Raw genomic sequence first — 17,597 nt, 5'->3', positions numbered from 1 at the left:
GCCAACATTTACACCAATGTGCTCCACACAGGAGAGAGAGAGAAGGAAAGACCAGGCAGGGGTTGACCCTCTCCCCACACACACACACACACACAGCCAACTTTTATCGCCACGCACACGAGGTCACGTCAAGAAATCTGAAAGCACACATTAAATACCTCTCCAACTTCCCCTAGAACACACACACACAGACATACACACACACACACATATATATATATACACACACACACACACACACACCAATAAACACAGTTCTGCACTTCTTTAGGGTCGATAACCAAAAAGCAATTCTGATAATCTTTCATCGGGGAATTGCAATCTGTACGCCGCCTGTCAGCTCCTGGGGGGCCTTTCTACCTCAGAAGAAGAAGAAGAAGAAGAAGAAGAAGAGCCCCTTAAAGCACCACTGTCCCCCCTAAGTTTGAGAATACAACTGCTTTTAAAACAACTCGTGCACAATGACAGCTGACAAACAGGCATCTGCTCGCTCGAAGCAACAGTAGCTTGTGTTATTCTCTGCAGAAGAGGAGGAGGAGGAAGAGGAGGAGGAGGAGGAGAAATCCATCCAAAATATGAGGATGCAGGAAAAAAGCAAGTTTGCAAGACGAAAAACAAACCACAGTTGCCGTTTTGAGTCGACGACCACCTCCTTTCAAAGTAAAACCCCTGCAGTCAATTTGAGTGCAAATACAATACAAATATGAAGAAAATATATCTATATTAATAAAAAATGACATGTAATATGGGATCAAGTGCAGTGTGAACCCACTGGGAGCAGTTTAGCAGTGCTTTGTTTCACACGTAATGTCACATTATTGTGGTAAACTCACTTTGGTGATGATGAGCGGCTCCCCGTGCTCGAGCCCTCCTTTCAGCGTGAACCCCCAGGGCGCGCCCCCGCTCAACTGGACCTGGATGTGGTGGAAGGAGACGAGCTGCTCCACCGTCTCCATTCTCTCCCGGCGGTCCGGTTCCGGTTCTCTGCCCCTCTCCGTCGTGTTGTTACCGAGCTAGCGGCGCCGGTGTCGGTCCCTCGGCTTCTCCATCATCCGCTCCGACAAACAACGAATGGATGGGGTAGACTTTTGGGGGGGGGGGGGGGGCGAGTGGGAGGACGGGGGAGGGAGAAAAGTTTCAGTTCGGTGTCAAACGCGAAGGAATACGAACAATGGCGTTCGCAACTTCCGGTCAAGGGGGTTTCACGGTGAGGAAAGAGTAGCCGTTGGCGTATTTTCAGCTCCAATATCGCTCGACAATTTATCACGCGAGTGTGATGAGAATTCCGTATAATTTTTTAACTTAATAAATGCTCATTTCTCAAAGAAATATCAAACATAACGCTTATACTTTGACATCCAAATCCAGTATTTCCGGTAACCGTCGCCAGCTTCGACGCCAGCGGCTCCAAACTTTGGCGAAACTAATTCCAACGGCGGGGATGTGACCGGCGAGAACATTCCACCAATAGCAGAGACTCCGGCCAGCGCGCGTCCAATGAGAAGCGAGGAAGGGGGCGGGGCGACCAGCGCAACAACCGCTGTATTGTCGTAGGACAAACCAAAAATCACACCGTCACAGAAGCGACTGGCCGGCCGCTGGTTTGTAACCTGACACCCGCCACTTCACCCCGAGCCCCGCGACGACTACCGCCGCGTCTCCAACACCCGAAGAAGAAACATCACTTTACATCCCACAGGAATAACGTGAAATACTTACATTTAGAGCCATTTATTGTTCTTTTATTCATGTTATACCTTTAGTTAGGCTAGAAGAATCTGATTCATAACACAGAATATAAAATGCACAAATAAATCATGATGGTATTGATATCGATCAACTTTGTTGATCCTGGGGGCTCAATCACAAGCTACCCAGCAGTATATAAAATAATAATAAAAAACATGAAGGTGAATTATTTCTAATTCTATTTCTAATATTTCTACACTGGTATTTTTTATTTTTACTTAAGTACTTCTTCCACCACTGCGAGGTGCTGCACGCAAGTTTAATTCTGAGGTAATTAAACATTTTAATTGTATGCAACTTGTTATTATACTTTTTATTAAAATTCAAACATTACATGACAGCCATCGCTCCAACTTGACCAGCTACAGCAGGAAAATGCCACCCACCCGTATATCATAATGTGACAATACACAATAAATGCATAAGACATCTTTTTATTTCAGATATAAATACATTTAGCTGAAAATATAAATGCTAAAATGTGGTTTTGAGCTAAAAATGCACACATTTCTATTCCATTCTGCGCGTCTGACATCCACATTATGACACGTTTAAACTCAGCAGCTCTCAAAAAGAAGCCAAACTTACTGCTTGTGTGACACACTCATTATCTTATTTTATTTCTAAGCTTACGTGACACTTGCCTGTATTTAGCCGACAGAGATCAGTGTAATCAGACTTCCTCAGACGGCCATTAAAGCTGCTTTGTGTGGAAATAATGCAAACAGATTTGAATGGGATTTGAAGATGAAACAGTTTGCATTTATTTTGGTAAATGTTCTTTATGTAATTAAATTTCTTTCTGCCTCAGAAGCCCCCCCCCCTCAAAGAAAAGCTTTCCCACACTCTCCCTGCAGACTGAAATGATCATGGTTGCAGATAATCACTGTTGTGGAATGTCACCATGCTGCAGCGCCACTTAACTGAGTGTGTGTGTGTGTGTGTGTGTGTGTGTGTGTGAACGGCCTTTGTGTGTTTGTGTGTGTCAAGAGAAAAAGTAAGACAAGGAGAATCAAAGATGTGAACATGCCCAGACATCCCACTCTGTTTGTTTTGGTCCGATCAGACAACTGTTTAAAAAATAAATAGTTGTATTTCTCTCTTCTTCTTTTTTTCATGTGAACTCTCAGATGTAATATATTTGGGTTGGCAGTGAGATCAAGTTTGTTTTCTCCAGCTCGTGTTTCTGTCATAACTATACAGCAGAAACAGCAGATCACAAAGCTCTCAGGCGTCAACGTAAACAAGAACAAACTAAACAATTTATATCAAATAAACTGCAAATATCGTCTGAGATTTTAAAAACAACCATAATGCAAAACAGTTTTTTGTTTTCTATAAAAAATCAACACAGTGGTGGAAGAAATCCTTAGATCCTTCAGTCTGGTTAAAATATTTATACTGTAAGATTATGTCACTTGGAGCAATTTTACCAGTAAAAATAAAGTAGTTCTACTGTATCAAAAGTAATGTCTCCTTTCAAATTGTTAAAATATAAAAAAGTATAATTTTTAATCACTAACAAATACATGTGAAAGCATTTTAATGTTGTAGTTTGTCAATGTGGAACAAGTTTTAGATGCTTTTGGATTAATATCACTGCATGATACCATATAAGCAGATAATGTGATTTAATATGTTTAAAGTGTATATAAAGGGTCAACTCAATGGAGAGAAATACCAAGTACAACAGTCCCTCTCAATTGTAGTGTCGTAGAAGTTCTCCAGTCACATTATTTCATGACACTCATTTAAAATGCTTCATTCTCCCACCAGGGGGCGCCAAAGAGACACATCTTCACCTCTGACACAGTTGATCACAATGAAAACCGTCATTTAAGTCAACAGAATTCAAATTTTGTGTTAAACATGTTGTTTTGCTTTTTAGAAACTTACCGATTCTTTAATTCTATCTTTTTTTGAAGTCTGTTGCTTCTGCCAAATATTTTCGCCTGTTTCTTTCTTAATCTGACCATTTTATTTTATTATTGGCATTAATAATAATTGTAATCTTGATTCAAGTTATAAATATAAAAAATATATAAATATTTAAATATAAAAAAATCTTAAATATCCAGGGACAAAATAGAAATATACATAAAGTATTTAAACATAATATTATATCGTCTTTTTAAAAAAGGGTCCGTTTTGACACTATGACGCAGCTTTGACGCGCAGGTCACGTGGCCTCCTCAAGCTACTTGTTACGCCCCACGCGCGCTCCCAAGGTTAATTGGAGGTCAACCATCAAGCCCAGGAAGTTGACAGTCCAAAATGGCCGGCGATCAGGTGAGCACGTGAATCCCGCCCTTTGGCCGCGCAGAGGATGATTGCCGACTACAGCCTCGTGCGTGGAGCTCGCTAGCACCAGAGGTTGTTGTTGTTTTTATTTATATTATTAATAGTATAACAAACATGAAGGCGACCGGCGCAAAACACGACTTACTGCGCATGTGCGTGCTGTCCTGTTTCGTCTTCCTGCTGTCCTGCTCTTTAACCCGCGGCGGAGCGGCGGTTGGCCGAACAATTGCTTGCCAACAGCGCGCGCTGATGCGCAGCCGCAAGAGTCACCAGAGCGCGAGGCAAAAGGGCGGGAACTCCCACCACAGCGGCAGCAGCAGCCACCACCGGCCGCTGACAGACGAGCAGAAGGCGGACCAGAACCTGCAGTTCATGTTGAGCTTGTACCGGAGCGCCGCGCAGCCGGACGGCAGGCCCAAACAGCACCGGAAGTTCGGCTCCAACACGGTGCGGCTGCTGAGGCCGTCCGCGTCATCGATGCGCCACCTGCCGGCCTCGAGAGGTAAGACTTTCAGCGTCGGAACCATAAAGTACTCGGCAGTCCAAGTTTAGAGCTGCTTTACGTACGTTACGTGCGTTACGTGCTTTACGCAATTTACGTACTTTAAGCGGGTAAATATTTGTTTTTGGTCAACTGTAGCTGCTCGTGCTTATTTAGATTAAAAATATATGTTTTAATGAAGATAAAGTTCAGACTTTATTGATCCTCCAGTGGGGTACTCACAAGCCACAAAGCGGGATTCAAGATTCAGTATGTTTGTGTAATATTATATAATATATATGTGACTTAAAATGTGTTCTACTTGAGTGATTCACGCTCTTAATGCTTAAATTATTGTCATATAATGTATATATTTGGAAATTATACCATTCGTCATTACCTTTACAATTTTATATGCAGAACTTGTAAGAAGAGTATTTCTTGTCTGTGTCCGTATTACTACAACGAAGCAATGTTTATTTATTTTTTATCTACTGATTTAACAGTATTTTTTTCCGCCTTTTGTATTTTTGAACCTCAATCTTTTTTTATTATTCTGAGTCACGCTCTAAAAACACTGGATACTACACTTCCCATAATGCAACCTGCAAGAACCTCAAACTCGGGCCCCAAAGCATCTTGGGTAAATAGTCTCTCCCACTGGAGTCCCCTCACGCGTCCTCTTCTCTCCTCCAGACCACCACTACAGGTTCACAGTGCAGTACAGCCTGGACACTGTTCCCTCAGAGCAGCTGATCAGAGCCTCCTTCATCCACCTGCGCGCCTCCTCCTCCTCGGCCTCCTCCTCCGCCGCCCGCTGCAGGGCTCAGATCTCCTCCCTGGGCAAAGCCAGCCTGGTCACCCTCGAGCCCCACGAGCGGTGGACGGAGACGGACATCACCGCCCACGTCCGGCGGGGCGAGCACCGCGGCCCGGGGCGCCGCCTGACCCTCACGGCCCAGTACTGGTGCACCGAGGAAGAGGAGGGGGGCGGCGGCCTCTCGGGGTGGTGGTTCCGGAAAAGGCGTCGGAGGGGAGGCCCCCACCTGGAGGCCCCGTCCCTCCTCCTGTACCTGCAGGACGAGCGCGAGGTGACGGACTGGATGGGCGGCCTGCTCGGGGCGGCGGGGGCGGCCAACGCCACGGCGCCGCGCCTCGGCCCGTGGCACCCGTCCCTCCAGCGGCGCCGCCGCCGCTCCAAAGACGCCGCCGCGCCGGACGTCCTGAAGGACGCCGCCTCCTCCTCCTCCTCCTTCTCCACCTCCGCCTCGTCCTCCATCATCGCCGACATCCCCGCCGCCGCCGCCGCCGCCGTCCGGCGCCAGACGGCGGCGCCCAAGAAGCGCTGCAAGCTGCACTCGTTCCGCCTCTCGTTCGACGCGCTCGGCTGGGGCGACTACTTCATCGCGCCGCCGGTGTACGACCCGCGCTTCTGCCAGGGCGACTGCCCGCCGGTGCTCACGTACGACTACCACTCGCCGAACCACGCCATCATCCAGACGCTGCTCAGCGAGCTGGGCGTCGGCGACGTGCCGGCGCCGTCCTGCGTGCCGTACAAGTACATGCCCATGAGCGTGCTGGTGATGGACAAGAAGAAGGTGGAGTACAGGACGCTGGAGGACATGCTGGCCGAGTCGTGCACGTGTCGCTGAGGAGACTTTAAATGAAGAAGGGGGAGGGGCCGGTTTAAAGCACTTTAAAATGGCGTCCGCGTCTACTTCCTGGTTGTTCTGTTAAAAAGCACTTTGCCGATCTGCGGGCGGGCGCCACGCTTCGCAGTCGCTCATGTATTTTTTTCCTAACCGAGATCAAAGGGCCGACTCAAAGTCAACCCACAGAAACGTGATTAATAAATATATTTAAACATCAACTTTTTTTTTTTTTTTAAGAAAAAAAAAACGTATATCGAGGAGTCGCGGTTTATTAGGAATATTAAAACGCACGTCTTTAATATTCCACCTCAAACCATTTTTCTCTCTTTCCCGTCTTGTGTGTTTTTTGTTTTTGTTTTCTTGTTGTTGTTTTTTTAACCTTAGTGTCAGTGTTTCATATCAGGATGAGGAAGGAAAAAAAGAAGTGTATTTTCATGTATAAAAAAAAAAAAAAACATTTTTGGGATATAATGTGAGATAAATTTCGACACTGCTATAATATATACGAAAGTATTTTAATGGATAACTGTGTACACCTTGTGACGTCGCAATTTGTTTTTTGCTGTTTACAATCTCAACTTTTTGCATTTTGTATGTATTTATAACGGGAGGGGGGGGTCTCCAAAGATCTAGAAGAAAAGAGGAGTGCTGCTACGCCGGGCGGGCTGAGGAAAAAAACACAAAATGAAGGATTTCAGAAAAGAGCATGTTGAAGACGGCAAACGGAAGTTTTTTATAACGTGTGAAAATGGTTAATACAATAAAATGCATGTTTTCTAAAAACCTAATTTGTTCTCATTTCTTTGAGTGTTTGTGTGTGGAAATATTTATGCTGTCGAGATGTAACTTTTGAATTTTAATTTTGTTGTGAAGGCAGCTTAATAACTTTTTTTGTCTTTAGAAAAATATGTGTAGGTATTATTGAAGATAATTTCCTCCTACATTTACCATGTAAACTCTGCACCAGGTTTTAGCTCAAACTACTATAATTAAATAACTTTAGTTATTTGTATGGCCCAAAAGATAAATTTGCCGGTGAGATTAAAATATCTCAATTGAGCATGGGGACACGTTTTTTAAATATTTTATCAATAAATAAATTCCAAACATTTTTGTTGCTGTCCTAAATATATAAATAATAAAAATCATTTTATAAACTAATACTTGTGTAAATCGAGATTAAAATATTGTATAATAGAGCCTTTTAATTTTAAATGACAAGTCCACCAGATGGCGCTGTTCACTAACGAGCCACAACTTGAAGACTCAAACCCTAAATCCAGCTGTGGGTTTAATTGTTCATGTGGTTTGCATGCTGTGACCTCTGCACATAAAACTCAACTGTGCACAATTTAAAGCACATTATACACTGACAGTTTAAGATGAGTCCCATGCACCACTTCCTCGTCTGCAGGTCAAATCTAGTGTAATAAAAATTAATTGAGGTGATAAATCCCCAAAGCAAATCCATCTGAAGATGAGGATTAGGAGCATTTTAATTGCCTCTGTACGGCTCTCAACATGGTGGCGGCTGAAAGTTAACAATGCAAACGGCACAAGAAACAATGCTCCTCGTATTAAAGGAGCAGACGGCGCCACAGCCGAGCGCTGCCCGGCGGACGGAGTCGTGATGAGATGCACTTTGCTCCGAGCCGATGTTTACCCCGCCTCGCAAACACAAACAACATGACAGGAAAACAGGGAGGCGCTGCCATTTCTCTGCAAACACCTCTTTCCCTCCATATTTCACTGTTTCATATTTTTATTTATTTTTATTATATCTTTTAATTTAATTCATTTAATTGTTTTATTATTCTTTTGTCTTTTTTATTTTTCTTTCTTTTAAATGTTTTGCTTCAAAGAAATGTATATTTTTATTTATTTATTTTATTACCAATAAGGAACTTAAAAAGCAGCTTGTTTTTAGAGTTTTAGAATGAACACAAACTGTTAGAATCAAAAGGCTTTACAGTAAAAGTGTTTTTTCATTAGTTTTATTCTGCCTTTCATTTTAAGGAATGATTTGTGCAGGAGCTCAGAAACCAGCCTGAGGCCCGGATGTTTATTCTAGCGGATTTTTCTTCCTTCTACATTTTAAAACAAATTTCTGTTTTATTTTTATACGATATCTGCGATCGCTCGCCGAGCCCAGTAGGGGGCGCTGAAGGTCGACGAGGCGTCACGTACCAGAGAAGAAGACTCTGAGCTCAGTGAGCTCATTTCCTTTGAGTAAACATATTAAAAACAACCTTCAGGACGTATATGAGCCACAGGTCAAAGTTCAAGGCAGCTCCAGTCTGATGGTCTGGTGGGTCAAAGTTGAACTGGTTTGTTTCCAGTGAGTTTTACCTGATTACATGTTAACCTGATTACATGTTAACCTGACGACATGTTAACCTGATTACATGTTAACCTGACTACATGTTAACCTGATGACATGTTAACCTGACTACATGTTAACCTGATGACATGTTAACCTGACTACATGTTAACCTGACTACATGTTAACCTGATGACATGTTAACCTGATTACATGTTAACCTGACTACATGTTTACCTGACTACATGTTAACCTGATTACATGTTAACCTGACGACATGTTAACCTGACAACATGTTAACCTGACTACATGTTAACCTGACAACATGTTAACCTGATGACATGTTAACCTGATTACATGTTAACCTGACTACATGTTAACCTGATGAATATGTTAACCTGATGACAAGTTAACCTGATTACATGTTAACCTGACTACATGTTAATCTGACTACATGTTAACCTGATTACATGTTAACCTGACTACATGTTAACCTGACTACATGTTAATCTGACTACATGTTAACCTGACGACATGTTAACCTGATTACATGTTAACCTGACGACATGTTAACCTGACTACATGTTAACCTGACGACATGTTAACCTGACGACATGTTAACCTGATTACATGTTAACCTGACTACATGTTAACCTGATTACATGTTAACCTGACTACATGTTAACCTGATTACATGTTAACCTGACGACATGTTAACCTGACATGTTAACCTGACAACATGTTAACCTGACAACATGTTAACCTGACGACATGTTAATCTGACGACATGTTAACCTGATTACATGTTAACCTGACTACATGTTAACCTGACTACATGTTAATCTGACTACATGTTAACCTGACGACATGTTAACCTGATTACATGTTAACCTGACGACATGTTAACCTGACTACATGTTAACCTGACGACATGTTAACCTGACGACATGTTAACCTGATTACATGTTAACCTGACTACATGTTAACCTGATTACATGTTAACCTGACTACATGTTAACCTGATTACATGTTAACCTGACGACATGTTAACCTGACATGTTAACCTGACAACATGTTAACCTGACAACATGTTAACCTGACGACATGTTAACCTGACGACATGTTAACCTGATTACATGTTAACCTGACTACATGTTAACCTGATGACATGTTAACCTGACTACATGTTAACCTGATTACATGTTAACCTGACGACATGTTAACCTGACATGTTAACCTGACAACATGTTAACCTGACAACATGTTAACCTGACGACATGTTAATCTGACTACATGTTAACCTGATTACATGTTAACCTGACGACATGTTAACCTGACGACATGTTAACCTGACAACATGTTAACCTGACTACATGTTAACCTGACTACATGTTAACCTGACTACATGTTAACCTGACAACATGTTAACCTGACGACATGTTAACCTGACTACATGTTAACCTGACAACATGTTAACCTGACTACATGTTAACCTGACAACATGTTAACCTGACTACATGTTAACCTGACTACATGTTAACCTGACTACATGTTAACCTGACGACATGTTAACCTGACTACATGTTAACCTGACTACATGTTAACCTGACTACATGTTAACCTGACAACATGTTAACCTGACTACATGTTAACCTGACTACATGTTAACCTGACTACATGTTAACCTGACATGTTAACCTGACAACATGTTAACCTGACTACATGTTAACCTGACAACATGTTAACCTGACAACATGTTAACCTGACTACAGGAGCATTTCTGATGATAGAACTCAAAATGGCCGCCGCTTCAGGAGAGAGATAAGAGGTGAACTATCACAGGGATTGGCTTTGATTCAAGGATGTGAAGCTCAGGCTGCAGCCACATGAGCACTAGGACCTGGCCGAGGAGGTCATGCCTCCCCTGAACCACACGAACACAGCAACTACAAAGAGACACAAAACAACCACAAAGAGACTTACAGCAACCAAAGAGACACAAGGGAACCACAAAGAGACACAAAACAACCACAAAGAGACACAAAACAACTATGAAGAGACACAAAACAACCACAAAGAGACACAAAACAACCACAAAGAGACACAAAACAACCACAAAGAGACACAAAACAACTATGAAGAGACACAAAACAACCACAAAGAGACACAATACGACCACAAAGACACACAAAACGACACAAAACAACCACAGAGACACAAAACGACCACAAAGAGACACAAAACAACCAAAGGACACAAGAGACACAGCAACCAAGATACAACAAGAGACACAAGGCAACCACAAAGAGACACAAGGCAACCACAAAGAGACACAAACCAACCAAAGAGACACAAGCCAACCAAAGAGACACAAGCCAACCACAAAGAGACACAAGCCTGGGGATACACAAGGCAACCACAAAGAGACACAAGGCAACCACAAAGAGACACAACACAACCACAAAGAGACACAAGGCAACCACAAAGAGACACAAGCCAACCAAAGAGACACAAGGCAATCACAAAGAGACAAGCCAACCAAAGAGACACAAGGCAATCACAAAGAGACACAACACAACCACAAAGAGACACAAGGCAACCACAAAGAGACACAAGCCAACCAAAGAGACACAAGGCAACCACAAAGAGACACAACACAACCACAAAGAGACACAAGGCAACCACAAAGAGACACAAGCCAACCAAAGATACACAAGGCAACCACAAAGAGACACAAGGCAACCACAAAGAGACACAAGCCAACCAAAGATACACAAGGCAACCACAAAGAGACACAAGCCAACCAAAGATACACAAGGCAACCACAAAGAGACACAACACAACCACAAAGAGACACAACACAACCACAAAGAGACACAACACAACCACAAAGAGACACAAGGCAACCACAAAGAGGCACAAATAAGCTAAAAACAAATATCATACAGAATAAGACGACAACATACTTTTCAGATGCCAAAGCTTTGGATTCACATGAGTATTAATCAGGAATGTGTTTTAGTGTGTAACGTTCGACACACACGATATTTAAAATGGTTTCAGCTCAATGAAAGTGAATTGAGGGGCGATTGTGTCTCAGTTGTGTTTCCATGGTTACCCCAGTGTGACGAGGTGACGCTCTCTGAAGCTCTATCTCCTAGAGGACTGGGATCAGCTCCTAACTCTCAGCATCTGTCCTGCGTTAGCTTGGATCTTATTCCCCGTCTCCGCGGTGAGTCATGGCCGCTGACGATGTGTATTTAATGCAGATGTTCCCGTCGGCCTCGGGTTCCTCCGGGGGGGGGGGGGGGGGGGGCGAGCTTTATGGGAATCGCCACAGGAATGTTTTCCTTCGCGTCCGTCCGGGAGACGCTCTGAACCGGCCTCGACGGTTACGATATGACATCATCAATGTTTGACCTTTCGTCTGACTGACCTCGGCTCATGACCTCACCACCGACTCAAGGTCAAGAACAATCGCTCGGAAGTAACTCGACCGGCGGAGAGCAGAGGGACGTGAAGCCGCGGCGTTCTCTAACAGCGCAGACGACGGCAACAGCGCGGTCGGAGAACGGTGCATCTCCCTGGAGGCGGGGCTTTAACAAGGCTCCCCGAGGGGGTAACCTGGAGGCGGGGCTTTAACAATGCTCCTCGAGGGGGTAACCTGGAGGCGGGGCTTTAACAATGCTCCTCGAGGGGGTAACCTGGAGGCGGGGCTTTAACAATGCTCCTCGAGGGGGTAACCTGGAGGCGGGGCTTTAACAATGCTCCTCGAGGGGGTAACCTGGAGGCGGGGCTTTAGCACGTGCACGTGCACAGCACCGTGCACGTGCTAATGTTCGGCTCTCCTCTTTATTGCCCGTCTATGTTGTATAAGGGCAGAGAGGTCAAAGGTTAAACACACCGCAGCACACAGACGATGTGGATCGATAACGCCTTATCTCACTGGAGTTCATGCACACACACACACACACTGAACTCTTTGAACCCCCTTTTTTTAAGCCAGCTGTATCTCCATGATGCCATTTATTGGCACGTGTGGTGTCGGGTCCACCGCGCTCACATATATGTAAGAGAAGGAGAAGGAGGAGGAGGAGGAGACATTTAGAAAAATTGGCCTTTGGTCGCCATCGGCAGCCACGAGAACGAAGGAATGCGTGGATGACCTCATTTTGGAAATGTTGTTTCTGCAATATCACATTTGGGCCAGAGAAGATAAAGAGAGAGAGGGAGAGAGAGAGAGAGAGAGAGAGGGTGGACCCTCCTCCCTCCCTCGCCGTGCCGGTCTGTATAAAGGAGAAGGCGCTCCCTCCTCTCACGTGCACACTGCTGACCCCAGGACCCTCCACCCCCCCACCCAGAGTCCTGCCGACCGCCTCGGGGAGACCAGGACCCTCAGAGAGCCAAGAGGAGATGAAGCACAGAGGCGCGCTGGCCGTGTGCGCCGTGCTGCTGCTGCTGAGTCAGCAGGTGAGCGCCGTGTTCTGTGGTTCTGTGGTTCTGGTGAAATGTGGGGAACATGAGCTTTTTAGAGGGTTAGAAAACTACTTTTGAGGTTGTAAATATTAGAAAACACGTTGTTTATTAGATTAATACAGGTGGAAGTATCAGGATGACGTAGAAAAGGATTTAAAGCCTGAGAAAATACAATTTACACACATAAAACTATAGGAAGGGTTACATACCCAAACTAAAAAAGGTGTATCTCCTCAACCACAAGGGCTATCTGAATAATTTGTTATAAAAAAAGTAAACACTAGTGAGAATACTCCAGATGTGTAAACATCAGTCTTTATGTTATTTATTGTATTTAATGAATTTTTAAAAGTTACAGCTTCGCTTGTAAAAAGCACTTTTTGTTCTGATGATAACTTTGGAATGACGCAGCAGAAAGTTTTAGAGTTTCTCAGCATCAGAGGAAAACATCTGAAGAGCAGCTCTGAAAAGTTTGAGTCTTAAAAAGTGAAGAAGAACAAAGTTAGAGCCTCGTGAGTGAAGAGCGTTTCAAAATGGGCATTTGGGCAGATTGGGTTCAATACATGGAAATACATCATACAAAACAAAACAAAATATATATATATACATTGTACAATATATATATATATGTATAAATATATATAGAAATATATATAGAAATATATATATGTATTTTCTTTTATTTATTATTTAAATGCATTTTTACAGTTTGATGAAGAGCTTTTATTTATTTTATTATTTTAATTTAAAAGTTAATAAATGTTTGTTTTTGTTCTGTATTGTTCTGTATGGTTCTGTATGGTTCTGAATGGTTCTGTATGGTTCTGAATGGTTCTGTATGGTTCTGTGTGGTTCTGAATGGTTTTGTATGGTTCTGAATGGTTCTTTATGTTTCTGTATGGTTCTGGATGGTTCTATATGGTTCTGTGTCGCTGAGAGTTTCTCTTTCGATGCTGCAGGTGTGTGCGGGTCCGGTCCGGTCCGGTTCCGACCCGAGGCCGGCATCGAGCGCCCCGGGCCCGAGGAGGCGGGCCCGCATGACGCCGCTGTGGAGGATCATGAACAGCAAGCCGTTCGGAGCGTACTGCCAGAACCACTACGAGTGCTCCACCGGGCTCTGCAGGTACACACCGAGTCACAGGGTTTAAAGTTTAAATACTGGAGAAAAGTCTGACCCAAATAATCAAAACAATGATTCACGGAGATAAAGTAATTGATAAAGGTTGATCATTCAGGATACTGGAGTGTAAATATGATTAAATTCTTCATATTTATGATGTATTAATTGTAAGAGTCCCAATTCCCAAGATAAATATTGACATAAATATTGGAAGAGAATGGGCCACGTCCCATTTATTGCACTAAATGTATAAATAGATTATATATTTTTTAAGTGTGAGAAAGTTTAACGGTATTTTTTTTTAATTGTGGCGCTATTTATAATATTTGTTATTTTAATTTTAGTTTAGTGAGCAGTTTTACATACCCACAAACCAATACATTTAATTATTATATATATTATAATTTATATTATTGTTATATTACACATGATTAATAAATAATAAATAATAATATTGAATTATGTATGAATAATAAATACTAATAGATAAATATGTTTAAATAATAAAAAAGAATTTAAAAAATATTTAAATGAATAAATAATAAATACAAAAATAAATAAAATACATGAATTAAAAATATATAAAAGAATAAATATATATGTGTATTTTAAAAAATTAGGAAAAAGAATACATGAAGAAAAAAAATGTAAATGTGAAAGAAAAACATAAAAAAATTATTTATTAAATATTAATATGTAATTATTTATGAGTAATAATATATATATTATTTCCTCTCCAGGGCGGGCCACTGCGCCACCAGCCACCGCTCCATCTCAGAGGCCGTGAACTACTAGACGTCCGAGAGGGAAAGCACCTGGAAACGTTCTCATAACTGGGATTTTGTAATTGTTTCTTTTTTAATATATATTTTTATATATATGTTCCAATACGTTTCTGATAATATCAACATGTTTATTTTGAGTTTAGGCTTCAGGTAGTTACAGAAGTCGTGTCTGCGTAGGAGTGTTAAAGGTTAAAGTCGTTTTATTCCTGTTTTCAACGAGGCTGCAAACCACTCAACAAATCAACAAAAACTAAAAGTACTATTAAAAGAAATGTTGTGATATAAAGTCAGAGTTCATAAACGAGATGAAGGTGTTTAAACAACTCGATGACGTTGAGGACGACCTTGACTTTAATCCTCCTTATAACTCGATAAACTCTCGTCACCGAATGACACAGTGATGAATAATGTGTGTTAATTTATAACAACACAAAGATCTCGTCATATTCCTCATAATGTGTTATGAATCTGTCCTGATTATAACGCAGTGATTCTCATATCTTATTTATTCTATTCCTCTGTTCATTATTTTCCAATTTACATCATTTTCATTTAGCATTTTTTCAATTCCTTTGGTGATGTTTTGATGTTTTTTGTTTTAGGACATTAATCTGCCCGACTGGATTTTATCTCCAGCTTTTTTTAGACATCTGCTCCGAAAAACCACCAAATGTCCCGGAGCAGATTCCTAACGCTCAGCGCCATGTTTGTTCACGAGAAATGTTGGAGTCGGATTTGCACTTTTTGAAGCCCAAAATTATCTTTGTACTGTGTACCGTCTACTGTATGTACTGTATGATGAAGAGGAGGAGGGAGGTGGAATAAAGGCTTTGGAGAGAGAGCGTGGGACTTCTATACAACCAGAGGAGTCGCCCCCTGGTGGTCAGGAGAGAGAATGCAGCTTTAACGCATGAAGCATAGACTTCTATACAACCAGAGGAGTCGCCCCCTGGTGGTCAGGAGAGAGAATGCAGCTTTAACACATGAAGCATAGACTTCTATACAACCAGAGGAGTCGCCCCCTGGTGGTCAGGAGAGAGAATTGGGCCAAAAATATTTGTTAATTAATTAATTAATAATTCCTTGTAATTAATGACTGTTTTAAGGCCTAACCTGTGCTTTTGGTTTCCCGCCATGACGGTTGGTCCATCTCTAGTAATTTAAGTGAACCTTTTACTCAGTTCCCTCTCCTGACATGAGGCCCGTCTGCAGCTCGGAGCCGGTGATGAGTCACGGCTCATGTTCCTCTTAAATGTACAAATTAAAGGAGTGAAATCGACCCGTCGTCCAAGTGACCGTCCGCGCGGCGCCGGCCAGGACGCCGTGACTGAGGAACGGCGTGTGCCAGAGGACCGCGACGCGGAGGGAAGCTGCCAAGACCAACATCGGCCACCGGGCAGCGAACACGTGTTGTCGTGTTTGTTTATCGAGCGTTCAAACGGGATTACAAGATCATTATTTAGTAAACTCTCACTCCGCTGGTCCTCAGGAGGTCCTGCGGCTTCTTCTCGGGCGTTGGCTGCAGAGCGAGGCCAAAACTCTGATGTTAGGCAACGAGGTCTGGCTGGTTGGGCGGGGTTGGGTTCAGGGGGATCGGGACTTTTCACCTTCATGCCAGACAGGAAACAAACAAACACAATATGTAAAAAACCAACACGAAATTGGGCTACTTTTGAAGTGTTGCCGCTGGTTGAATTTGTTGTCCGCTGGTTCGGGTCGACCTATTTTGCATGCAAATTACATGAATATCGTTAAACAAAAATCCATATTTTAAATGAAATAATTTATTTATACCCAAACCCTACCAAACTGACTCCAGATCAGCACGTACACGCCGACACATCCGCGCACACAGGTGAGCACACTCTCACTAGCCCCCCCCCCCTCCCCTCAATTATATGCAGCACCTCAAGGCACCTTTGTTTTCTCTTTTAATTAGTGTTAATACTGTAGGCCAATCACTTTTATTTCATTGGGCCTAATGTGGTAAAAAAACACTGTTAAATGACAGACAGTTATTTTGTATAAAGTTAAGTATTAAAAGGGACTTTTGTACTACTGCTTGATTTGAAGGCCTGTTGCCCTGTTGATTGCAATAAATAGGTCTACAACATATGTTTATTGTGTTTGACTGTTCAGTACTGTTCATTACATTAAAAAAGCAGACATAAAAGTAACTTAAAAGTTACTTTCCCGAGTAACTAATTACTTTTGATATACAGTAACTAGTAAAGTAATTAAATTACTTTTAAAAGAAGTAACTAGTAACTATAACTATTTACTAATTTTCAGTAACTTGCCCAACACTGGTCGCACGGGACCCGAGGAGAACCCGGACGACCGGGATCTGCTGAGGACAAAAACATTTATTTTTTCTTTTATAACTTTTTAATAACTTTTTTAGAAACTTTTCTTACTTTTTCTTACTTTGTTATTTTTCTACTTTTTATTACTATTTTACATTTTATTACTTTTAATTACTTTTTATTACAATTTTACTTTATTACAATTTAACTTATTACGTTTGTACTTTTTATTACTCTTTTACTTTTTATTACTTTTTTACTTTTCAGTACTATTTTACTTTTTGTTACGATTTTACTTTCAATTACTTTTTTCTTGTAATTACTTTTTTACTTTGTATTACTTTAAAATACTTTTTTACTTTTAATTACAATTTCCCTTTTTATTACATTACTTTTCAACTTTATAT

At 42.0% G+C, this 17,597-nt stretch overlaps 3 protein-coding genes across 3 annotated transcripts in view; 2 read left to right on the top strand and 1 right to left on the bottom strand.

Moving 5' to 3' along the window:
- The window catches only part of shroom4 (shroom family member 4), a 40,759-nt gene extending 39,737 nt beyond the window's left edge, over positions 1-1,022 (bottom strand). Inside the window, exon 1 of the mRNA XM_056443262.1 lies at positions 834-1,022. Coding sequence (XP_056299237.1) covers positions 834-956 — 123 coding nt within the window. The 5' untranslated portion in view covers positions 957-1,022. The remainder of the gene's footprint in view (positions 1-833) is intronic.
- A 3,142-nt stretch (positions 1,023-4,164) lies between these two features.
- On the top strand, positions 4,165-6,638 carry bmp15 (bone morphogenetic protein 15). Its single transcript, XM_056442927.1, has 2 exons — positions 4,165-4,552; positions 5,228-6,638. The coding sequence occupies exons 1-2, from the start codon at positions 4,165-4,167 to the stop codon at positions 6,181-6,183; spliced, it is 1,344 nt and encodes a 447-aa protein (XP_056298902.1). The 3' UTR covers positions 6,184-6,638.
- A 6,011-nt stretch (positions 6,639-12,649) lies between these two features.
- Positions 12,650-15,725, top strand: leap2 (liver-expressed antimicrobial peptide 2). Its single transcript, XM_056442648.1, has 3 exons — positions 12,650-12,973; positions 13,939-14,102; positions 14,840-15,725. Exons 1-3 carry the CDS (start codon positions 12,665-12,667, stop codon positions 14,892-14,894), a joined length of 528 nt encoding a protein of 175 aa, XP_056298623.1. The 5' UTR covers positions 12,650-12,664; the 3' UTR covers positions 14,895-15,725.
- The last annotated feature ends 1,872 nt before the right edge of the window (positions 15,726-17,597 follow it).

The sequence above is a fragment of the Pseudoliparis swirei genome, chromosome 21, assembly GCF_029220125.1.
Source record: "Pseudoliparis swirei isolate HS2019 ecotype Mariana Trench chromosome 21, NWPU_hadal_v1, whole genome shotgun sequence".
NCBI lineage: Eukaryota > Metazoa > Chordata > Actinopteri > Perciformes > Liparidae > Pseudoliparis > Pseudoliparis swirei.
The sequence above is the reverse complement of the archived record's forward strand: the minus strand, read 5'-3'. Positions and strand labels throughout refer to the sequence as shown.

Coding starts and splice junctions, on each gene's coding strand:
- leap2 (XM_056442648.1), top strand. CDS start 12,665: ATGACCTCATTTTGGAAATGTTGTTTCTGCAATATCACATTTGGGCCA. Junction 12,974..13,938: donor TGCTGCTGCTGAGTCAGCAG/GTGAGCGCCGTG, acceptor TCGATGCTGCAG/GTGTGTGCGGGTCCGGTCCG. Junction 14,103..14,839: donor TGCTCCACCGGGCTCTGCAG/GTACACACCGAG, acceptor TTTCCTCTCCAG/GGCGGGCCACTGCGCCACCA.
- bmp15 (XM_056442927.1), top strand. CDS start 4,165: ATGAAGGCGACCGGCGCAAAACACGACTTACTGCGCATGTGCGTGCTG. Junction 4,553..5,227: donor CCACCTGCCGGCCTCGAGAG/GTAAGACTTTCA, acceptor TCTCTCCTCCAG/ACCACCACTACAGGTTCACA.